This window comes from Dama dama, chromosome X (assembly GCF_033118175.1).
Source record: "Dama dama isolate Ldn47 chromosome X, ASM3311817v1, whole genome shotgun sequence".
Taxonomy (NCBI): domain Eukaryota; kingdom Metazoa; phylum Chordata; class Mammalia; order Artiodactyla; family Cervidae; genus Dama; species Dama dama.
The window spans coordinates 103,492,028-103,517,820 of NC_083714.1; the positions used below are offsets into that span (position 1 = coordinate 103,492,028).

The 25,793-nt window shown below is 38.2% G+C and overlaps 1 protein-coding gene across 1 annotated transcript in view; it reads left to right on the plus strand.

Moving 5' to 3' along the window:
• Positions 1–25,793, plus strand: part of KLF8 (KLF transcription factor 8) — a 342,852-nt gene that overhangs the window by 257,626 nt on the left and 59,433 nt on the right. The window contains exons 2-4 of the mRNA XM_061135861.1: positions 6,779–7,343; positions 9,921–10,026; positions 10,639–10,775. Coding sequence (XP_060991844.1) covers positions 6,779–7,343; positions 9,921–10,026; positions 10,639–10,775 — 808 coding nt within the window. The remainder of the gene's footprint in view (positions 1–6,778; positions 7,344–9,920; positions 10,027–10,638; positions 10,776–25,793) is intronic.

The following is a 25,793-nucleotide window of genomic DNA, read 5'->3' on the forward strand; positions in this document are numbered from 1 at the left end:
GAACTTCCTCTTAGCACTGCTTTTACTGAATCCCATAGGTTTGAGATTGTTGTGTTTTCATTGTCATTTGTTTCTAGACTTGTTTTGATTTTCTTTTCGATATCTTCAGTGATGTGTTTATTCAGAAGCATGTTGTTTAGTTTCCATGTGTTTGTGTTTTTTATATTTTTTTCCTATAGTTGATATGTAATCTTGTAGCATTGTGATCAGAAAGAATGCTCAAAGTGAATTCAATTAAAAAAAAACAATTCACCAAGGCTTAATTTGTGACCCAGTATATGATCTATCCTGGAGAATGTTCCATGTGCACTTGAAGAAAAGGTAAAATCTAATGTTTTTGGATGAAATGCTCTGTAGATATCAATTAGGTCCAACATGTCTAATGTACCATTAAAGCTTGTATTCCTTATTAATTTTCTGTCTGGACGATCTGTCCATTGGTGTGTGGGGTACTAAAGTCAACCGCTATCATTGTGTTACTGTCTATTTCCCTTTAATAGTTGTTATCTTTTGCCTTATGTATTGAGGTATTCTTATCTTGGGTGCATATATATTCATAATTGTTATATTATTGTTTTATCTTCTTCTTTGATTGATCATTATGTAGTGTCCTTCGTTGTCTCTTGTAGCAGCCTTTGTTTTAAAGTCTATTTTATCTGATTATTGCTACTTCCATTTTTTTTTAAATTTCTATTTGCAGGGAATAACTTTTTCTGGCCTGTCACTTTCAGTCTGTATGTGTCCCTAGTTCTGAGGTCGGTCTCTTTTAGACAGCATATATAGAGGTCTTGTTTCTGTATCCATTCAGTCACTCTGGGTCTTTTGGTTAAAGCATTTAGTCCATTTACATTTAAGTTAATTATAGATATATATGATCTCTTTGGAAGTGAAATGAAAGTCACTCGGTCATGTCCGACTCTTTGCGACCCCATGTACTATACAGTCCATGGACTTCTCCAGACCAGAGTGCTGGAGTGGGTAGCCTTTCCCTTCTCTAGGAGATCTTCCCACCCCAGGGATCAAACCCAGGTCTCCCACACTGCAGGCAGATTCTTTACTAGCTGAGCCACAAGGGAAGCCCAAGAATACTGGAGTCGGTAGCTTATCCCTTCTCCAGCAGAGCTTCCTGGCCCAGGAATCAAACCAGGATCTCCTGCATTGCAGGAGGATTCTTTACCAAGTGAGCTATCAGGGAAGCCAATATGATCTCATTACCATTTACTTTATTGTTTTGGGTTTGTTTTCATAGGCCTTTACTTTTTCTTTTGTTTCCTATCTAGAGCCATTCATTTAGCATTTGTTGCAATGCTGGTTTGGTGGTGCTGAATTCTCTTAACTTTTACATGTCTGTAATGCTTTTGATTTATCCTTCAAATTTAGATGAGGTCCTTGTTTCATAGAGTAATCTTGGTTGTGGATTTTTTTAATTTTCATCACTTTAAGTATATCCTGCCACTCCCTTCTCTCCTGCAGAGTTTCTGTTGAAAGATCTTGGTTGTGGATTTTTTATTTTCATCACTTTAAGTATATCCTGCCACTCCCTTCTCGCCTGCAGAGTTTCTGTTGAAAGATCAGCTGTTAGCCTTATAGGGATCCCCTTGTGTGTTATTTGTTGGTTTTCCCTTGCTGCTTTCAATATTTGTTCTTTGTGTTTAATTTTTGTTGGTTTGGTTAATATGTGTCTTGGTGTATTTCTCATGGGTTTATCCTGTACGGGCCTCTCTTGGGTTACTGGACTTGGGTGGCTACTTCCTCTCCCGTGTTAGGGATGCTTTTGACTATAATCTCCTCATATATTTTCTCATACCCTTTCTTTTTGTCAGCTTCTTCTGAGACTCCTGTAATCCAAATGTTGGTGCACTTAATGTTGTCCCAGAGGTCTCTGAGACTGTATCTATTTCTTTTTATTATTTTTTCTTTATTATACTCTGTTTCAGCTATTTCCACCCTTGTATCTTCCAGCTCACTTATCTGTTCTTCTGCCTCAGTTTTTCTGCTATTGGTTCCCTCTAGTGTATTTTTAATCTCAGTTACTGTGTTATTCGGGTTTCCCAGGTGGCACTAGTGGTAAAGAACCCGCTTGCCAATGCAGGAGATGTAAGATACATGGGTTTGATCCCTGCGTCAGGAAGATCTCCTGGAGGAGGGCATGACAACCAACTCCAGTATTTCTGCCTGGAGAATCCCATGAGCAGATGGAGCCTGGCAGGCTACAGTCCATAGGGTCACAAAAATTTCAGACATGACTGAAGTGACCTAGCATGCAAGCATGAGTTCTGTTGTTCATTGCTGATTATCTATTCTTTAATTTTTCTAGGTCCTTGTTAAACATTTCTTTTTATCTTCTTAATCTATGCCTCCAGTATGTTTATCTGTGCCTCCATTTTATTTCTAACATTTCACATCATCTTTACTATCATTACTCTGAATTATTTTCCAAGTAGACTGCCTATTTCCTCTTCATTTGTTTGGTAATGTGGCTTTTTACCATGTTTATTCATCTGCTGCATGTTTCTCTGTCTTTCCTGTTTTTCAGTTTACTGTGTTGGGGTCTCCTTTCTTCAGGGTAGAAAGTCTTACTTTCTCTTCATGGAGTCTGCCCCCTTTGGGTTGGATTGGACTAGTGCCTTGTGAAGGTTTCCTGGTTGGAGGGACTTGTACTGTATTCTGGTGGATGTAGCTGGATCTTGCCTCTCTGAAGGGCAGTGCTATGTCCAGTAGTGTGTTTTGGGGTGGCTTTTGGCTTGGTGTGACTTTGGGTAGCTTTTCTGCTAATAAGCAGGTTTGTGTTTCTGTTTTGCTAAAAGTTTGATGTGAGGCATCTGGTACTGGAGCTTGTTGGCTTTTGAGTGGGACTTGATCTTAGTGTTGAGACAGAGGCTTTGGGGAGAGCTCTCACCCATTAATGTTTCATGGGATCAAGATTTCCTGGTGGTCTAAAGTTCTGGACTTAGTTTTCCCTTCTCAGTGGTTCAGGGCTGACTGCTTACCTTAGCACCAAGACATTATAGGCCACACAGCATAGAAGACAAAACCCCAAGTCTGATGTGCAAAGCAACACTCAACAGCCAAGAACACCCAAAGAAATGCAAATACATACAAAGAGAAGTGAATGAGGAAAAAGGGGGGAAAAGGATAAAAATGATCAAAAAAGAAGAGAGCAATCAAGCCAATAAACAAATGTCTGAATGAAAATGAATACTAAAAACTAGACTAGCAAATATACAAAATAAAAAGCATGGAAAAACTGCAATATAACTTAAAAGTACTGTACAAATAGAAGAAATGTGAATTTATTTAAGAATTGGATGTTTTTGAAAAAGAAAATAATAGGTTATAAAAAAATAAAATAAAATGAATAATATAGAAAAAAACATTAAAACAATAAGAAAGAGAGAAAAAAGATAAAAACATATAGAGAGTGGTAGTAAGAAAAATGTCCTCATGATTCCTCTGTTTTCTTCTCTACACAGTGTGCTCCAGTCAATTTGCCTACTCAGAAAATCCTCCCGATATTTCTAGAAAGGTCTCTGGACCTGTGGTGGTCAATGTGGGGTCAGCTCAGACTCAGATCTTGCCCTATTCAAGGTTTTACTTGTTCCCCAAATCCACAGTTGCCCCTAAAGCCCACAAGCGTGTGTTCTAAGTTGCTTTAGTCATATCCAACTCTTTGTGACCCTGTGGACTGGAGCCCTCCAGGCTCCTGTGTCCATGGGATTCTCCAGGTAAGAATACTGGAGTGGATTACCATGCCCTCCTTCAGGGGATCTTCCAACCCAGGGATTAAATCTGTGGCTCCTGCGTTGCAGACAGATTCTTTATTGCTGAGCACAAGGGAAGCCCCTAAAGGCCACAGTCTCAGGCAAATTGGGAGATTTAATCCGCTGTACATGTGACTACCGGAGCAATTTCCCCTTCTCTCCTTTGCCCGAGTGGCCCCTGGTACTTTGCCTTTGTTTTAGGCCCACCTATGCTTGTAGGCTGTCCTCTGGTGTCTGTTCTCTGCCCAGACACGAGGGGTGAAAGTAGACACGTTTTAGGGCTTACTTCCTTAGTTGGGCTGGGGAGAGGAAGGGGTATAGCAGACACAGTTGGGGTGTGTGGACAGTGCCTGCTGTGGCCAAGACCTGAAGGACATCACCATAGTCTGAGGCAGATCATGTACTTCCCCAGAGGAGTTGGCCTTGCATTGTGGGTCCCTCAGCAGAGCCAAGCAGCTCAGGCCTCCAGGAAGATGTGGGCAGTGACCTGTGCCTGCTCATAGCTTGACCCCAGCTTGAGCCTGAGGTCAAGACTGTAGTGGCCTCCATCTTCCACCTCTGACACTTGTGCCAGCTCTTCTACCTTTGGATTCTCAGACCGCAGCCAGCTCATCCCCCTAATGAATTCACAAATGCATGGTCCTGTCACAAATGTAGGTGTTAGAATATTCTTGCAGCAATGACTTCTTGCCTCTCTGTGAGGCCCAGGCTTTTCCCTGGACTCCCTCAGCTGTGTCATACTAGCCCCCTCAGAGTATCTTCATGGCAGTCAACCCCCATCCTCTCCCTGGGGTCCAACCCCAGAAGCCTGAACCTCAGCACCTAGCCCTCACTCTCTGAAGGTGTGGGTGTGTAAGCAGCTTCTTGGCTGGGAAATGTTGTTCAGCAACGATCTCCATGGTGAGTTTTTTTCCATTTTGCGTTCTGAGCACCTGTTGCTATGTTCCTCTCTGAGGTTGTAAAGCACCCCCCCCCCAATCCCACCCATAAAGGTATTTCCAGGTGTGCAGAAACTTTTGCTCCTTCATGACTCCCTCCCAAAGGCACAGATCCCCATCCCAAAGTCCTTTGTCTCTTTTTTATCTTTATGTTTTGTAGTACTTCATTCCTTGGAGATTGGCTTGCCTTTTAAGTCTGGGTTCTTCTGCCAGCTTTCAGCAGGTGTTCTGTAGGAGTTGTTCCACATGCAGATGAATTTTTGAGGTACTTGCGGGGGGTGAAGGCAATCTCCCCATCTTATTTCTCCACCATCTTGAAAGTCTCCCTCATACAGTATCCTTTTGCACTTATTTCACTCTAGGACCCTCCAAGTTGCTGCAAATGACAGAATTTCATTCTTTATGACTGAATACTCTTCCATTGTGTGTGTGTGTGTGTGTATGTGTGTGTGTGTGTACCACATCTTCTTTATCTATTTGTCTATTGGTGGACACTTGGGTTACTTCCATATTTTTGCTGTTATAAGTAGTTCTGCTGTGAACATTGGGGCGCACATATCTCTTCAAGTCAGTGTTTTCTTTTTATTGCTTTTTCTAGATATATACCCAGGAGTGGAATTGCTAGATCATATGATAATTCTATTGTTAATTTTTTGAGGATTTGCCATACTGTTTTCCATAGTGGCTGTACCAATTTATGTTCCCATCAACAATGTAAAAGTTTTCCCTTTTATCCACATCCTCTCCAACATTTTTTATTTGTAGACTTTTTGATGTTATCCATTCTGACAGATGTGAGGTGATAGCTTGTTTTTATTTGCATTTCTCTAATAATTAAAAATGTTGAATATCTTTTCATGTGACTATTGGCCATCTATATGTCTTCTTTGAAAAATGTCTATTCAAGTCTTCTACCCATTTTTTAATTGAGCATATCTTTGATCTTTGAATTCATGGAACTCTTAGAAAAATTGTAATTAGTTTGAGGTTTAATGTTATTTTATATATTACTTATAAAGCAATGGAGCTTCCCAGGTGGCACTAGTGGTAAAGAACCCACCTGCAAATGCAGGAGGCGTGAGAGTTGTAGATTCGATCGCTGAATCAGGAAGATCCCCTGGAGGAGGGCATGGCAACCCATTCCAAATTCTTGCCTGGAGAATCCTCATGGACAGAGGAGCCTAGTGGGCTACAGTCCATAGGGTCAGAAAAACTTGGACATGACTAAAGTGAGTTAGCACACAGGCATGCGTAAAGTGATCATTTAATTAGCATTTTTTTTTAAAGCCATGCCACATGGCATGTGGGATCTCAGTTCCCTGACCAGGGATTGAACCCATACACCCTACATTGGAAGCATGGAGTCTTAACCACTGGACTGCCAGGGAACTCCCTTAATTATTATTTTCGAATTTAATAGTTACACAGTTAGATTTTGTATATGATACAATTGACTGTACTGCATCATTATTCTCTAAGCATATTATCTGTTGTTATATGTCTGTAGACGTAAATCTCTTTCTTACCATTTCTCTGCCAACAGAACTTCTATTAATTCTCTAAGATCCATCTAAAATATCACTTCCTCTTTGAAACCTTCCCGAATCTTCTAGATAAAATGATTCATTCCCTTTTCTTTTTCTAAAATGCCTTGCTTGTATGTGCTTGTATGTGGGCTGCATCACTTATTATGGTATGACTTTTAAGTTTTTCATATTATTCTATCATTATAGTTGGCATGTTAGTATGTACTTCATGGCTATACCTTATTCATTTGTGCCCTCACTGGGCTTAAAACAGTACTTATAGTAGATACTCAGATGTGTTGATTCTAATTAATCTTGAAGAATTACTGTAAAGATTAAATGAAATAATATAGCTGCCTTATACAGTGCCTAGTGCTGGTACTCAATAAAGTTTCCCTCCTCTTTCCTCCTCTTTTACTTTTTCCTCTTTTTTCTCAATTCCCTGTATATTCTGCCCATAACAAGATAATAGAGATTTCTCTCTTTGCTTACATGTCTCTTCTTCAGGGTACTAACACTTTGTACCTCTCCTTTGTTTACGTATTTATTTTAGGTCACTGGCCCTGTTCAAATTAGAGATTCCCTTAAGAGAGCAGACAGAGATAATATGACATCTCCACCACTCCTGGATGCCAACCCCATGAAGAACCCAGCATTGTTAAATGACATCAAGATTGAGCCCCCAGAAGAACTTCTGGCAAATGATTTCAACCTGCCCCAGGTGGAACCAGTTGACCTCTCCTTTCACAAGCCAAAGGCTCCTCTCCAGCCTGCCAGTATGCTGCAATCTCCAATACGTCCTCCCAAGCCACAGCCTGCTTCCCAGACTCTTGTAGTGTCCACTTCAACATCAGACACAGGCAGTTCAGCAAGCATCCGTACTGTTCTGACTCCAGGCTCTATCCTGGCCTCATCTCAGGGCACTGGTGGCCATCAGATCTTACATGTGATTCACACCATCCCCTCAGTCAATCTGCCAAATAAGATGGGTAGCCTGAAAGCCATCCCAGTGGTGGTGCAGTCGCTGCCCATGGTGTATACTACTTTGCCTGCAGATGGGAACCCTGCAGCCATTACAGTCCCATTAATTGGAGGAGATGGCAAAAATGTTGGATCAGGTGAGCAACAATGTGCCTCTTTGCTGAGACTTACCTACCTCCATCTATTCCCTTTTTGAATATTGTATCTCCTATTTATTTCCCAATTACTCTTGCACACAGCTTTAAGAGCAATTTTTCATAAATACTGTTTTCATCATGTTTCTTTGATGCTTACAAATGTACAATGATTCTTTTTAGCCCATGTTTCTCAAACTGTGGTATGCATATCTTTGAGTGAAATACTATATATCTTACTAGAACCTCTATATTATTTGATAGTAAGTAAGTTAAAATATTTTATTAAAAAGAAAAATATAATATTTGAATAATATTTTAAGATAAGACAGGAACTTCAAAAACACTTTTAATCTTACTGAGACAACCACACTTAGGTAGAGGATGTGTTTAGTCTCCTACGCCATTGGGAATGCTTTGGTAGAAAAGTTGAACAAGTTTCTCGCCTTACATACATAGCCAGCCTTACCTCCTTGCCTCTCCCAACACTTTAACTTTTCTCTTCCCTCCAGGTTAAATAGTCTTCTTTGAAATTTTGCCATCTCTCCTGTGTTCCACCTCATTTGGCATCTATCATCCTTCATATTATTTTTTACATACCTGTATCACAAGTATATGGACATTCTTCCCAACTAAATTGCAAATTGCTGGAGGACAAGACTATCTTATGTTTCTTTGTGCATCTTCAGAAAGCACAGTTGTAGATAGAAGTTATAACAAATCATCTGATGAACAAACTTGAAATTTTGTCCAGAGTTCATATGATGTAATGTTACCTTTTACTTAATTTTAAATAAGTTTAGAATTCTGAAAGATATGTTTATCTCCCTTTCACCACTACCTCCCAGCCATCCAGTTCCCTTCCTGGAGGAATATCTAATTTGTAATGGGACATGATGGAAGAAAAGGCTATATGCCTTTTGAAGTGATTCAAAATACTTAGCTTCACCACATCTATAGAATTACAATCAGTTTTGGATGTTCAGCTTTAGGAAAGATTTTGGGAAATTGGATTTTAGTCAGAGGAGGAAGATTAAGATGGTGAGAGGACTCAAACTCATGTCAGAGAGGAGCTGATAAATGTTTAGCATGAATTAATAAGACCAAAGGGGAGCTATGTAGGTAGAAATGACTAGGAACCAGATTTCAGCTCAATGTGAAAAAAAAAACAAACTTTCTCAGAGTTTTCTACCTTTGAGATTCAATACCTTATGATCACTCCATCACTAAATGTATGATAATGAAGAACATACCAAGCATCAAATTGCTGAGACTCTGTCATGTTCCTTTGAATGAAAATGCTATTATTGACTAGTGGTTAATTGTGGTAATGATAAGTGTTCATAACAGTCTTGTTTCTGATATCTCCTAAGGGGGTTAATTAATGGGGAAAAATATTGTTATCAATTCTCATGTAGAGAGAGAGCCAAATAAAAATGGTAAAATACAATTTTTGTGTGAGAATATGATTATATCAAGCCAGTTTGGATGGTTTTGATGAGTTTTGAATTGCCCCATAATAACCATCAGAACCATTTTAAATAAACAGAATAAATTTTAAAAGTGTTGTAGTTTCAAGCTAAGACCATTAGCACTGTGGTCTCCAAAATGCTATGCTTACACTTTGGTTGGGGGCAAAAAGGGGTGTTGCACAAAATATTTGGAGCATAAGAAGAAAACATCAAAATTTTTATTTGTATTTTCTTACCCTTTACATGTTATTTTATTTATTTTCCATAATCTGCACAGAAGTTTAGGATATAGGTACATTTAGATCATAAACACACATGCACATGCAGAGACACAGACACAGGTGCATGCTTAAAATGTTTTAGTGAATGATATACAATGTATGGAGATGACTGCACTAACCAAGTACTCCCCACCCTCAACTTTATTGCCATCCTTAAGTTTCTTCTGTATAGAAATTTTGAACATTTCACTAGATCTGAGAGATGGCTGACCACCTGACTGAGTTTTGCTAGGGATCAGAAACACCAATGTTTGACAATAAATACTTGAGGGCTTCTGCCAACATAGGTGAAAGGGAAGGATGCTAATATGTATCAAGCCCCTACTCGACACCCATTATGTGTCTCATCTCAATGATTCATTTTCATTTAGGAACACAAAAGCCAAAGGAGATGTTCTCACCTCTGGTATGAACCTAGACATTGATCTGAGAACAGCTAGATAACTGTTTAGAGTTTGATTAAACAAACACACATTGAACCTGACTTTTCAGGAGACCCTGTCTTGGGAGCTGGAGATAGAGTTGAATCATACTCAGACCATATCCTAGAGGAACCCACCATCTCACTGTCTTAGAGAAGCTCATTCTAGTGAAAATGCTCCAGAAAGCTCCTTTCTACACTTACCTCAAAGTAATTTCTGTATCCTGTTATGCTAAAATTTTAAATGTTTTTCTCTTCCTTTCATACAAATATACTTCTTTCATCTTTGCTTTTCTTTATTTCTCTGTCTTGCTGCTACTTCTAATATTGGCCAAACTGGGGATCCTGAAAATGATTAGAGACTCATATATTTGTAGCCCACAATGCTCTTTTTATTTGTTTTTAGTGAAAGTTGAACCCACATCTATATCTCCACTGGAGATCCCAAGTGACAATGAGGAGAATGCAATTGAGAGTGGATCCTTACAGGGTATTCAAGGACTACAGCAAGAGTAAGTACTTTTATCTCTACTTCAGGTTGCTCTCTGTATATATGTGTGTGTCTGTGGTAGAAGTAGAACAAATTCTCAGACACCGTAGTAAGAATTTGTGGACAATAAAATATAGATAAACTGCCTTTTCAGTGAAGGTATGAGCTTGTATACGCACACATGTGCATGGACATGGATGTTATGACACAGTAATGTTCTAATTGTAAATTATTGATTTTTACCCTTGAAAAATCTACAAATTTCCTATGAAGTACAATTGCCTTCTGTTTTTTTCTGTAAGTTTAAAGCAACCTTAGCATTGGCTTGCATTTTAGCAACCATGTTGAATGAAAAAACACATTTCTTTAAACCTAGGAATGAGGCTTATTCGAATGAAATGCTCACATAGCTTGGGGACAGAAACCACCCAAAGAAATATTACCACCTTCTGGGACCTGCATTTACTCAGCATAATAGCCTAGTTGAGGGAATTGCTTGAAGTAATTTCAATTATTTCTTATTAAATTTGCATAAATTAAATGCATGTAAGAGGGGATCCCATTACACATGAATTCATTCACTAGCCTCCATTTTAAAATCATTATTTGGCCCTATCTCTCTTTGTTTGCTCAGACCAGCAGCAATGACACAAATGCAAGAAGAGTCCCTTGACTTGAAGAGAAGACGGATTCACCAATGTGACTTTGCAGGATGCAGCAAAGTGTACACCAAAAGCTCTCACCTGAAAGCCCACCGCAGAATCCATACAGGTCTGCCCACCTCCACCCTAACTACCCCCTGCCACACACACACCAAATCTCTGAGAGAAAGGAAGAGAAGAAAGTCCTGAAATAAAGTTTGATCTATTTATACTTATGGGCACAGGTTCCATTCATGGCTTTTACCCCTATGTCTTGTTTCTACTCTACAGTAGCTTTCATGAAACCAGCCTAAGAAAACATACACCTGGTGTCTTCTGAATAGTTAAGATCCCCGTTGAGCCCCTGTAGATCTTTCTAATTGGGAAGTCTTAACATTTATGCAAAGATAAAGGCAGATAAGATTCCCTCCCTTGTGATCATCCTCACAAGTTTTACGGAGTATTGAAAAGCACAGTGAAATTAAAGCAGGCTTTTGCAGCTCAGCACCATCCACCAACCTATAACATACCTTTGTTCTCATTCGAATAAAGGTACCCTTAAGAAAGAATAAGCACTTCTGTGTGTAGACTTTTGAACTCTGTGGGGGAAGGTGAGGGTGGGATGTTTCGAAAGAACAGCATGTATACTATCTATGGTGAAACAGATCACCAGCCCAGGTGGGATGCATGAGACAAGTGCTCGGGCCTGGTGCACTGGGAAGACCCAGAGGAATCGGGTGGAGAGGGAGGTGGGAGGGGGGATCGGGATGGGGAATGCGTGTAACTCTATGGCTGATTCATATCAATGTATGACAAAACCCACTGAAATGTTGTGAAGTAATTAACCTCCAACTAATAAAAAAAAAAAGTAAAATATTAAAAAAAAAAGAAAGAATAAGCAAAGCAGATCTTGGGGGCTGAGAGTTGAGGCTAAGGGAGTAAGCAAATGGTCCCATTTGAAGAACTATCACTCAACTCTAAATAAGTATTACCAAATCTCCCAAATTAAAAATTTAAGATTTTTTTAATGTGAAACATCCTAGATTTCAATTTTGTCTTCTAATTAAATGAATTTTATAATACCAAAGATTCAAAGAAACCTGCCTATGGGCCAGAAGTAGCTTTTCAGTCATCAGTTTGTATCCTCTTCTTGAAGACTTCCCATCCCCAATCATCTCCAGCTCAGAAGTGAGACTTGGACACTCTGGACAAGGAAGGGACCCTCTTTTCTTGTAAACATATACTGTAATACAGTCTGTATAGAAGAGCCTAACTTTAGTTGATTTGCCCTAAGGCTGTTAATATGTGACTAATTTTTAGACTGCGTTGTCCCAATATTTCTGTAACACTCTTATTTGTTGATGTTTTATTTGCTTCTCCTATACCTAGGATGAAGGCTGATTCTATTGAATATGTATATTATGTTTAAGTATTTGGATTTTCAACATGCAAAAGTAGATGTTAATAGTTTACTGGACTCCTATGTACCATTCACCTAACATCATCAATTGTTTCAGTATATGGCCAAATTTGTTTTTTTCACCCCTACCTACTTCCCACTTCCCACTCTAAAATTCCAGACATCATATTATCTGCATCATAAATACTTCAGAATATATGTTTAAAAGGCAAAGATGTTTACAAACAAGCACAACATTACTAGCACACAGAAAATTTCCTTAATATCAAATTTCCACAATTGTCTAATAAGTATTTTTTTTAAGTTTGTTCCAATTTGGATCTAAACAAGGCTCATACGTTGACTAACATAACCAATATGAGGAGCCAGCTATGCTTAAGTAAAGAGTGTTCTTGGTTAGAAAACAAAAGCTCTGAGATAGAAATAAGCTTGCTTTGTTCTAATAACTGACAGATATCCAGCATAGCTAGGCATATTGAGTGTAGTAGTTAGTGGTGGAAGCATTGAGGTACAAGAGTAGAAAGGGAAAGACCACTTAATGAAGGCTACTATAGTGATGCAGGCAAAATGAGAGCCTGACTAGAATGTTAGGAGTAAATGTGGAGAGAAGGAAGTACATTGATGAGTGAGGGGACACTAATGACTCTCAGATTTCTTTTTTGGGTTACTGGATAGATGGAGGTACCATTTACAAGAATAGAAAGTTTGCCAAAATAACACATTTAGTAAGTAGAAAAAGCCCTCTGGAACCCAACCTTGGTAGGCAACCTGGGTATAATTTTTTTTCTGTTGCTGATATTCCACAAGTTCTTTGGAAGAGGCAGCTGAAGAAATGCCTGATTTATTGTCCTCCAAAGATTGGGCTTCATTGCAAGGAGTCCCAGATACCTACTTGTCTCGTAGATATTCTCAGCATAGAGCCATAAGGCTCTTGCTTATCTGGGTCTCTAGCATTCAATGCAGCCCTTCCTCTCCTCCAAGCTTACAGTCATACAAAGCAAGAAATATAGATACAACAATTTCCATTAAACATACAGTTAAGCCCCAGTTTTTTCTTAAATTATGTATTTTTAATTGAAGGATAATTGCAATATTGTGTTGGTTTCTGCCATACATCAACATGTATCAGGCATAGTTATATATATGTTCCCTCCGTCTTGAGACTCCCTCACATCTCCCACTGCATCCCACTCCTCTAGGTTGGCACAGAGCCCTGGTTTGAGTTCCCTAGGTCATAAAGCAAATTCCCACTGGCTATCTATTTCATATATGGTAGTGTATATGTTTCCATGTTACTCTCTCTATTCGTCCCACCCTCTCCTTCATACCCCTCCTTGTATCCATAAGTCTGGTCTCTATGTCTTCATCTCCATTGCTGCCCTGCAAATAGGTTTATCAGTACCAACTTTCCAGATTCCATATATATGTATTAATATATGATATCTGTTTTTCTGACTTGCTTCACTCTGTATAATAGGCTTGACATTCATCAACCTCATTAGCACTGACTCAAATGCATTCTTTTTATGGCTGAATAATATTCCATCATATATATGTACCACAGCTTCTTTATCTATTCATCTGTCAATGGACATCTAGGTTGCTTCCATGTCCTGGTTATTGTAAATTGTGCTGCAATGAGCATTGGGGTATATGTCTCTTTTTCAGTTATGGTTTTCTCAGGATATATGCCAAATAGTGTGTTTTTAGGGTTAATATGGTAGTTTTATTCCTAGTTTATAAAGGAATCTCAATATTGTTCTCCACAGTGGCTGTATCAGTTTTATTTTCACCAGCAATGCGAGAGGGTTGTCCCTTTAATCCACCCGCCTCCAACATTTATTGTTTGTTGATTTTTTTGATGATAGCCATTCTGACCGGTGTGAGGTGATATCTCATTGTAGTTTTGATTTGCATTTCTCTAATAATGAGTGATGTTGAGCATCCTTTCATGTGATTATTAGCCATTTGTATGTCTTCCTTGGAGGAATGTCTGTTTAGGTCTTTTGCCCACTATTTGATTGAGCAGTTTGTTTTTCTGGTATCGAGTAGTATGAGCTGCTTGTATATTTTGGAAATTAATCTTTTGTCAGTTGTTTCATTTGCTATTATTTTCTCCCATTCTGAGGGCTGCCTTTTCACCTTGTTTATAGTTTTCTTTACTGTGAAAAAAATTTTAAGTTTAATTAGGTCACACGTGTTTATTTTTGTTTTTATTTCCATTACTCTAGGAGTTGGGTCATAGGGGATCTTCTTGTGATTTATGACATACAATGTTCTGCCTATGTTTTCCTCCAAGAGATTTATAATCTCTGGTCTTACATTTAGGTCTTTAATCCATTTTGAGTTTATCTGTGTGTATGGTGTTAAGAAGTATTCTAATTTCATTCTTTTCCATGTAGCTGTCCAGTTTTCCCAGCACCACCTATTGAAGAGACTATCTTTAACCCATTGTACATTCTTTTCTTAAAAATTAATTTATTTAATTTAATTGGAGGAAAATTATTTTACAATATTTCAATGGTTTTTGCCATATATCAACATAAATCAGCCATAGTTATACATATGCCCCCCCCTCCATCCTGAACCTTCTTCCCACCTCCCTCCCCACCCTGTCCCTCTGGGTTGCCCTAGAACACCAGCTTTGTTTGCCCTGCTTCATGCATTGAACTTGCACTGGCCATCTGTTTTACAAAAGGTAATGTAAATGTTTCAATGCTATTCTTGCAAATCATCCCACCCTCAACTTCTCCCACTGAATCCAAAAGTCTGTACTTTTCATCTGTGTCTCCTTTGTTGTCCTGCATGTAGGATCATTGGTACTGTCTTTCTAAATTTTATATATACATACATATGTGTGTGTGTGTTAATATGTAGTAATTGTCTTTCTCTTTCTGTCTTACTTCACTCTGTATAATAAGCTTCAGGTTCATCCACCTCATTAGAACTGACTCAAATGCATTACTTTTTATATTGAGTAAAATTCCATTCTGTATATGTACCAGAACTTCCTTATCCATTCATCTGCCTATGGATATCTAAGTTGCTTCCATGTCTTAGCAATTGTAAATAGTGCTGTAATGAACACTGGGGCACATGTGTCTCTTTCAATTCTGGTTTCCTCAGTGGGACTGCTGATTCATATGGCAGTTCTATTCTCAGGTTTTTAAGGAATCTCCACACTGTTCTCCATAGTGGCTGTACCAGTTTGCATTCCCACCAACAGCGTAAGCAGGTTCCCTTTTCTCCACACCCTCTCCAGCATTTATTTTTTGTAGACTTTTTTTTTAATTTAATTTTTTTTTATGGTGGCCATTCTGAGTGGCATGATATGATACTCATTGTGGTTTTGATTTGCATTTTTCTAATAATGAGTGATGTTGAGTATCTTTCCATGTGTTTATTTGCCATCTGTATGTCTCCTTTGGAGAAATATCTGTTTAGGTCTTTTGTCTACTCTTCGATTGAATTGTTTTTCTGGTATTGAGCTGTATGAGCTGCTTGTATATTTTAGAGATTCTTTGTCAGTTGTTTCATTTGCTAGTATTTTCTCCCATTCTGAGGGCAGTCTTTTCACCATGCATATAGTTTCCTTCATTGTGCAAAAGCTTTTAAGTTTAATTAGGTCCCATTTTCTACTTTTTTAAAAAAATTCCATTTCTCTGGGAGTTGGGTCATAGAAGATCTTGCTGTGATTTATGTCAGAGAGTGTTCTGCCTATATTCCTCTAAGATATTTGTAGTTTCTGGTCTTACATTTAGGTCTTTAATCCATCTTGAGTTTATTTTTCTGTGTGCTATCAGAAAGTATTCTAATTTCATTCTTCTACACATATTTGACCAATATTCCAGCACCACTTGATGATGGTATTTTCTCCATTGTATATTTTTGCTTCCTTTGTCAAAGATAAGGTATCCATAGGTGTTTGGATTTATCTCTGGACTTTCTATTTTATTCCATTGATCTATATTTTTGTCTTTGTGCTAGTACTATACTCTCCTGATGACTGTAGCTTTGTAGTATATTCTGAAGTCAGGAATGTTGATTTCTCCACTTCTATTCTTCTTTCACAAGATTGTTTTGGCTATGCAGAGTCTTTTGTATTTCCATACAAATTGTGAAATTATTTGTTCCAGTTCTGTGAAAAATACCATTGGTAGTTTGATAGGGATTGCATTGAATCTATAGATTGCTTTGGGTAGCATACTAATTTTCACTATATTTATTCTTCCAATCCACAAACATGGTATATTTCCCCATATATTTCTGTCGTCTTTGATTTCTTTCATCAGTGTTTTATGGTTTTCTATATATAATGTTTTGATGGTCTTCTTTTGTTTCGTTAGGTAAACTTATTCATAAGTATTTTATTCTTTTCATTGCCATGGTGAATGGAATTTTTTCCATAATAATCTCTGATTTTCTGTTGTTAGTAATAGAAATGCAAGGGGGTTCTGTGTATTAATTTTATATCCTGTGACTTTACTATATTCATTGATTAGCTCTAGTAATTTTCTGTTGGCCTCTTTTTTCTATGTAGTGGATCATGTCATCTACAAACGGTGAGTGTCTTACTTCTTCATTTCCAATCTGGTTTCCTTTTATTTCTTTTTCACCTCTGTTTGCTCTGGCTAAGACTTCCAAAGCTATGTTGAATAGTAGTGGTGAGAGTGGGCACCCTTGTCTTGTTCCTGATTTTAGAAGAAATGATTTAAAAATTTGCTATTGAAAATAATGTTTTCTTTGTGGGTTTGTCAAATATAACTTTTATTATGTTGAGATGTGTTCCTTCTGTGCCTACTTTCTGGAGAGTTTCTGTCATAAATGGGTGTTCAATTTGGTCAAAGTCTTCCTCTGTGTCTATTGGAATAAGCATATGATTTTTATCTTTCAATTTGTTATATGGTGTATCACATTGATTTGTGTTTATTGAAGAATCCTTGAATCCCTGGAATAAAGCCCACTTGATCATGATGTATCCTCTTTTTAATATGTTATTGGATTCTGTTTGCTAGAATTTTGTTGAGGATTTTTGCATATATGTACATCAGTGATATTGGCCTGTAATTGTCTTTTTTGTAATATCATTGCCTGGTTCTGGTATCAGAGTGATGGTGGCCTCATAGAATGAGTTCAGGAGTCTTCCTTCCTCTGCAATTTTCTGGAAGGAAAACACGTTTCAGCAGGAAATGTGTTAGTTCTTTAAATTTTTGGTAGAATTCACCAGTGAAGCCGTCTGGGCCTGGGCTTTTGTATTTTATAGTTTTGATTTCCATGTTTGTGATTTGTCTCTTCATATTTTCTATTTTTTCCTGATCTAGTTTTGGAAAGTTATACCTTTCCTTCTTTTTTTTCCCATTTATTTTTATTAGTTGGAGGCTAATTACTTTGCAATATTGTAGTGGTTTTTGTCATACATTGACATGAATCAGCCATGGATTTACATGTATTCCCCATCCCGATCCCCCCTCCCACCTCCCTCTCTATCCGATCCCTCTGGGTCTTCCCAGTGCACCAGGCCCAAGCACTTGTCTCCTGCATCTAACCTGGGCTGGTGATCTGTTTCACACTAGATAATATACATGTTTCGATGCTGTTCTCTCGAAACATCCCACCCTCGCCTTCTCCAACAGAGTCCAAAAGTCTGTTCTGTACATCTGTGTCTCTTTTTCTGTTTTGCATATAGGGTTATCATTACCACCTTTCTAAATTCCATATATATGTGTTAGTATGCTGTAATGGTCTTTATCTTTCTGGCTTACTTCACTCTGTATAATGGGCTTCAGTTTCATCCACCTCATTAGAACTGGTTCAAATGAATTCTTTTTAACGGCTGAGTAATATTCCATGGTGTATATGTACCACAGTTTCCTTATCCATTCTTCTGCTGATGGGCATCTAGGTTGCTTCCATGTCCTGGCTATTATAAACAGTGCTGTGATGGACATTAGGGTGCATGTGTCTCTTTCAGATCTGGCTTCCTCAGTGTGTATGCCCAGAAGTGGGTCATATGGCAGTTCTATTTCCAGTTTTTTAAGAAATTTACCTTTCTATGAATGTGTCCTTTTCTTCCAAGTTGGTCATTTTATCGGCATATAGTTGATCATAGTATTCTCTTATGATCATTTGTATTTCTATGTTGTTTGTTGTAATTTCTCCATTTCCATTTCTAACTTTATTAATTTGAGTCTTCTCTCTTATTTTCTTGATGAGTCTGTCTAATGATTTGTCTATTTTGTTTATCTTCTCAAAGAACCTGCTTTTAGTTTTATTGATCTTTGCTATAGTCTCCCCTATTTCTTTTTCATTTATTTCTGCTATTTTTTTTTATGATTTCTTTCCTTTTATGAACTTTGGAGGTTTTGTTGTTGTTGTTGTTCTTTTTCTAGTTGCTTTAAGTGTAAGATTAATTTGTTTATTTGATGTTTCTCCTGTTTCTTGTGGTAGGCTTATATTGCTATGAACTTACATCTTAGCACTGCTTTTAATGAATCCCAGAGGTTTTGGGTTGCTGTGTTTTCATTATCATTTGTTTCTAGACATATTTTGGCGTCTGTTTTGATTTCTTCAGTGACCTGTTGGTTACTTAGACGCCTGTTGTTTAGCCTGCATGTGTTTGTTTTTTTATAATTTCTTTCCTGTAGTTGATATCTAATCTTATAGCATTGTGATCAGAACAGATGCTTGAAATGATTTCAATATTTTTTTCAATTTACCTAGACTTGATTTGTGGTTCAGAATGTGATATATCCTGGAGAATGTTCCATGTGCACTTGAGAAAATGGTGAAATCCTTTGTTTTGGGGTGCAATGTAGATATCAACTAGGTCCAACTCGTTTAATGTATCATTTGAAGCTTGTGTTTCCTTGGTGATTTTCTGTTTGGATGATCTGTCCATTAGTGTGATGCAGTATTAATGTTCCCCACTATTATTGTGTTACTTCCACTTTTCCCCTAATAATTGTTACCTGTCCAGTTTCCCCAGCAGAACTTATTGAAGAGACTACCTTTGTGCCATTGTATATTTTTGCCTCCTTTGTCATAAATAAGTTATATACATGTGTATGGGTTTCTCTCTGGACATACTACCTTGTTCCATTGGTCTATATTTCTGTTTTGGTTCCAGTACCATACTGTCTTGATGACTGTAACTTTTCTATATAGCCTGAAGTCAGGAAGATTGTTTTCTCCAGCTCCATTCTTCTTTCTCAAGATTTATTTGGCTAACTGGGGTGTTTTGTGTTTCTATATGAATTGTGAGATTTCTTGTTCTAGTTCTGTGAAAAATACCATAGGTAATTTCATAGGGATTGCATTGAATCTGTTGATTTCATTTGGTAGTGTAGTCATATTCATAATGTTGATTTTTCCAACACAAGAACATGGGATATCTCTTTGTCTATTTATATTGTATTTGATTTTTTTTTATCAGTGTCTTATAGTTGTCTGTATATAGCTCTTTTGTCTCCTTAGGTAGATTTATTCCTATGTATTTTATTCTTTTTGTTGCAGTGGTAAATGGGACTGATTCCTTAATTTCTCTTTCTGGCATTTCATTGTTAGTCTATAGGAATGCAAGTTATTTCTGTGTATTGATTTTGTATACTGCTACTTAGTTAAATTCACTGATTAACTCTAGTAATTTTCTGAGAGTATCTTTAGGGTTTTCTAAGTATAGTATCATGTTGTATGCAAGCAGTGAGACTTTTAATTCTTGTTTTCTCATCTGGATTCCCTTTATTTCTTTTTCTTCTCTGATTGCCATGGCTAGGACTTCCAAAATTATGTTGAATAATATTGGTGACAGTGAGTACCCTTGTCTTCAATATACACAAATACTCAATTGGATTTTGCTTTAGAACTCTGGAAACCAAAACTGGGGCTCAGTAACAACAAAGAGGGGTGGGATGAGGAGAGAGATGGAAGAGATATTCAAGTGGGAGGGGACATGGGGAAACATATGACTGATTTATGCTGATGTTTGACAGAAACCAACACAATTCTGTAAAGAAATTATCCTTCAATTAAAAATAAATACATTTTAAAAATAGTTGTTAGGATTTGCCTTATGTATTGAGGTGCTCCTACGTTAGGTGCATACACATTTATAACTGTTATGTCTTCTTCTAGGATTGATCCCTTGATCATTATGTAGATCTTTCTTTGTCTCATTTAATGGACTTTATCTGAAAGTCTGTTTTACCTGATGTGATTATTGCTACTTCCACTTTCTTTTGGTCTCTATTTGCATGAAATATCTTTTTCCAGCCCCTCACTTTAAGTCTGTATGTGGCCCTAGGTTTGAGGCGGATCTCTTGAACACAACATTTATAAGGATCTTTTTTTTTTTTTTAAATCAATCTGTCCATTCTTTCTCACACACTAGTAAAGTAATGCTCAAAGTTCTCAAAGCCAGAATTCAACAGTACATGAACCATGAACTTCCAGATGTTCAAGCTGGTTTTAGAAAAGGCAGAGGAACCAGAGATTAAATTGCCAACATCTGTTGGATTATCAAAAAAACAAGAGAGTTCCAGAAACATATCTATTTCTGCTTTATTGACTATGCCAAAGCCTTTGACTGTGTGGATCACCACAAACTGGAAAATCCTTAAAGAGATGGGATGACCAGACCACCTGACCTGCTTTTTGAGAAATCTGTATGCAGGTCAGAAAGCAACAGTTAGAACTGGACATGGAAAAAGACTGGTGCCAAATTGGGAAAGGAGTACATCAAGGCTGTATATTGTCACCCTGCTTATTTAACTTATATGCAGAGTACATCATGAGAAACGTTGGGCTGGATGAAGCATGAGCTAGAATCAAGATTGCTGGGAGAAATATCAATAACCTCAGATATGCAGATGACACCACCCTATGGCAGAAAGTGAAGAAGAACTAAAGAGCCTTTTGATGAAAATGAAAGAGGAGAGTGAACAATTTGGCTTAAAGCTCAATATTCAGAAAACTAAGATCATGGCATCTGGTCCCATCACTTCATGGCAAATAGATGGGTGGAAACAATGGAAACAGTGACAGATTTTATATTTGGGGACTCAAAAATCACTGCAGATGGTGACTGCAGTCATGAAATTTAAAGATGCTTACTCCTTGGAAGAAAAGTTATGACCAACCTAGACAGCATATTAAAATCAGAGACATTACTTTGCCAACAAAGATCCGTCTAGGCAAGGCTATGGTTTTTCCAGTAGTCATGTATGGATGTGAGAGTTGGACTATAAAGAAAACTGAGCACAAAAGAATTGATGCTTTTGAACTGTGGTGTTAGAGAAGACTCTTGAGAGTCCCTTGGACTGCAAGAAGATCCAACCAGTCCGTCCTAAAAGAAATCATCCCTGAGTATTCATTGGAAGGACTGATGTTGAAGCTGAAACTTCAATACTTCGGCCACCTGATGTGAAGAACTGACTCATTGGAAAAGACCCTGATGCAGGGAAAATTGAAGGCAGGAGGAGAAGGGGATAACAGAAGATGAAATGGTTGGATGGCATCACTGACTCAATGGACATGAGTTTAAGTAAACTCACGAGTTGAGTTGAGTTGGTGATGGACAGGGAGGCCTGGCGTGCTGCAATCCATGGGGTCACACAGAGTCGGACATGACTGAGCAACTGAACTGAACTGTCCACTCTTTGTCTTTTGGTTGAATCATTTAACCCATTTATGTTTAGGGTAATTATTGATAAGTGTAATTCCATTACCATTTACTTATTGTTTGGGGTTTGTTTTTATAAACCTTTTCTGTGTTTCCTTTCTAAAGAAAATTCTTTAGTATTTATTGGAAAGCTGGTTTGGTGGTGCTGAATTCTCTCAGCTTTTGGTTGTCTGTAAAGCTTTCGATTTCTCCTTCAAATCTGAATGAGATTCTTTTTGGATAAAGTAATCTTGTTTGTAGGTTTTTCCCTTTCATCAATTTAAATATATCCTGACATTGCTTTCTGGCCTGAAAAGTTTCTGTTGAAAGACCAGCTTTTTCTTATCCCTATGGTGATCAACTTGTATGTTATTTGTTGTTTTTCCCTTGCTGGTTTTAATATTTGTAATGTGTGTGCGTGCGTGTGTGTGTGTGTGTGTGTGTGTGTGTGTGTGTATTTAGTTTGATTAATATGTATCTTGGGTTTTTCCTCCTTGTGTTTATAAAATATGGGACTCTCTCGGCTTCTTGAACTTGGATGGCTATTTCCTTCTGAAAGGTTGTTGCTGAACCACAAAAAGACACTGAGATTATTGGCCTCTGGAGGAGAAGAATTCAATCTGGGGCCAGAGTTGAGGCTTGATGGCTCAGAGCTTTTGTGCAATAGAGTTTTATTAACTTATAAAAGGGATAGAGAAAGCTTCTGACATAGACATCAGAAGGGGGCAGAAAGAGTACACCCTTACTAGTGTTAGCAATGGAGTTATATACTCTCCAATTAGTTATTACAATGAATCAAAAGAATGTCCGGAGGTTGTAAAAACCTCACTAGACCTACTCCCATAATTTACATTTTAAGATAACAGGATGAGCCAGAAGGTTTTGTCCGGAGACTGTCCTCAAGCAGGATACATTATTGCTATATAACCCAAAGGAATGTAGAGGGGAAAAAAGTTCGTCCTTTCTTCCTCCTTGAGAATTCCAGACCCCTCTTTCCTTGGGGACCCCTGGACTTCTTATCAACATGCCTAGGAAATGACTCTCTCATTCCCTGCTTTTCTTTTAGAAGAATTACGTTGCCAAGGGAAAGGGGCATCATTTTCATTCCATAACTACTTCCTGCTGTTTTGGGGCATGGTCCCTAAATTGTTAAGGCAACATATTCTCCTAACCCTCATATTGAGGGTCTCTGATCCAGGGGCCCCAAGTAATAGTTGGAGGAGGCTGTGGCACACGTAGGAGCTTGGACAACAGTTTGTAACTTAAAAGCCTTCAGGCGATTAAAAGCAAATCCAGTTACACAGTCAGGGATGCAGGGAGCAAACAGCAAAAACAGAAGAATCAGAATTATTGTAATTAAGATAGTTTTTCACCATGGGGAACTAGTTGACGTCTCCCAAAGTGAGGCAGTTGAGGCTTCAGGAGTATCCATAGCCTCAATCATCTTGTTTATATGTTTACTAAAATGAGTAGCATTGGTGCTCATATCATGTATATATGTACAGCACTGGATATGAATAATGGTACAAGTTCCTCCTTGTGCAGCTGTCAGAATATCTAAAGCCAATCTGTTTTGTAAGACCACCTTTCTAATCTGTGCTTGTTCAGCATTAAGAGCTGAAATAATTTTTTTGAGAATCCTGTAATGCCTGTTAAGTAAAATTAATCAAAGCATCCACTCGTAACATAACATCTGTAGTTCCCAGACAGGGAACAAATACTGCAGCCAAATAATCATACCAGTGAAATACAGACCTTGCCCACCGAGTTTTAAGGTGTGGTAAATTAGCAAGCTTTTTTGGAAGCTCTGAAAATATAAAGCCTTGAGTAAATGCTAGACTTAGGGTGCATCTCCCTATCCAACCAGGGGGAAGCCATGCCCATAGGTAAGAGCCACATATCCAATACATCCCGTTTGGAGAAAGCCAGCATGACTGAGATATCCAGTCCCAATCAGTGCCTGGCCAGACAAAGGGAGGACCACAATTGGGGCTGGAAATCACAGGAATGATTACATTGCATATTTCCTGAGGCAAAAATCCCAAGTGTTTCCAATAACTATAAGTTGTTGACTAACTTCTGGGGATGGCTCTATTTGTTCCCAGCATATAGGAGCAGTAGATACTAGGTGTCCTTTTTCAGGAGTTAACCATATAACCCCATCAAATATTTGATAAACGTCAGGTAAAAAACCATTAGATCTAGACCCATTTACCTTATGTAGCAAAATAGTTATTAAACTGAGGCAATGTATAATCAAAATTAAAAGCCATGTTATGTCCACAGTTAAAGTACAAAGTGTTGTACCAGTCCATCTTAGAGCTGTTAGATGTCATCAGTTTAAGAAGCGGCATCACATGCGATTGTTGTTGAAGGTATTTGCAGACTTGGAGAAAGTGTTTTCCTTGAAGTGGAGATGTCCATCACGGGAAGCCTTCGACTGATGAAGAAGGTAGCACTCTGCAGAGCCAGCAGTAAGACCGATTGTGGAATGCAGCGTAGGAGTGAGCCCAGGACAGGAAGGAATTGTCTTGAGGAAAAACAGCAGACTCAGGATTTTTGAAGTCAGCAGAAGTAGGCTCATATAGATTATCAGGCTCATCTGAAAAGTATAAATTAAGAACATAGAAAGTAAAGACATAAAATGACGCCACTTAGTTCTGGTCAGGGTGCCACCTCTTAACTCGAGTGTGATGTACACAAGAATTAATTCCTCGCACTTTGACTGCTGTGGGAGAAGAAAGAATAACCTGGTAAGGGCCTTCCCAGAGGGGCTCGAGGAATTGGCTCCCAGATCCCAATGTTTTTATGAGGACCTTGGTTCCTGGCTCAAATAGAGGCTTGCTTGACTCAGAGGCTGGGTCACGAGTCATCTCCCGAAGTTCCATCAATGCCTGTTAAAAAGCTGAGAGCTGAGTTACATAATTAGTTAATTCCAAGGATTCAGGGTCTATAAAAATGTCTGTGTGTAAGAAAGGCCTTCCATAAGTACATTCAAAGACAGTCCCTTTTTTGGAGGGGTAGTCCAAGCCCTCATTAAAGTTATGGGTAGAACTTTAATCCAATTGTCCTGTGTCTCTTGAGTTAATTTGTGCAGATGTCTTTTGATAATGTCATTAGCCTTTTCAACCTTTCCTGAGGATTGGGGTCTCCAGGAATAGTGTAAATGATATTCTATTCCTAGAGCTTTATATACCTCCTGAGTTACAGCAGCTTTAAAGGCAGAGCTGTCACTCTGAAGGCTCTGTGGCAGCCCAATCCCAGGGATAATTTCATGTAATAAAATCTTTATAACCTCCTTAGCCCGTTCACTATGACAGGGAAAAACCTCAGTCCATCCAGTAAAAGTATCCACCCAAACTTGTAAGCAAGAATATCCATTAGTTTTTGGCATGTGAGTGAAATCAATTTCCCAGTCCTCTCCAGTATACTTTCTACTTCATTCTAATCCAGATTTTGCTAGCTTTCCAGTCTTTGGGTTATTTTTTCTGACAAACCTCACAGCTTTTGATAATATTCTTTAAAGTTTTCATTACATTTTTACCTTTAAACAAATGAGAAGCCATCTGGTAAGTACTCTCTGCACCCAAATGAAAACTCTGGTGTAAACCCTTAAGAATTTTCCATTGAGCATTTTCAGGAATTATTAATCGTCCATCTTTGGACTGTAACCATCTTTTATCAGTCTTTGCTCCTCTTTTCTCATATCTTTCTAATTTTTCCTCAGTATATTGTGGTTTTTCCTGTTCCACAGGACCTGTCCAGATCAAAGGCATCTGTAGTGAAGGGGTTTTGTAAAGTGCCGCTTTTCTGGCTTGCACAGTCAGCCAGCTGATTACCTTCAGCTACTTAACTCCCATCCCTGTTGTGTCCTTTCCAATGCATAACAGCTACTTCTTTAGGACAGTATATAGCAGTTAAAAGTCTCTCGATCTCTCTGAAGTGTTTAATAGGTTCTCCTGTTGCTGCTTTAAACTGTCTTTCTTTCTGTATTGCAGCATGAGCATGTAAAGTCAAATAAGCATACTTAGAATCAGTGTAGATATTTACCCTTTGCTTCACTGCTAAGCTGC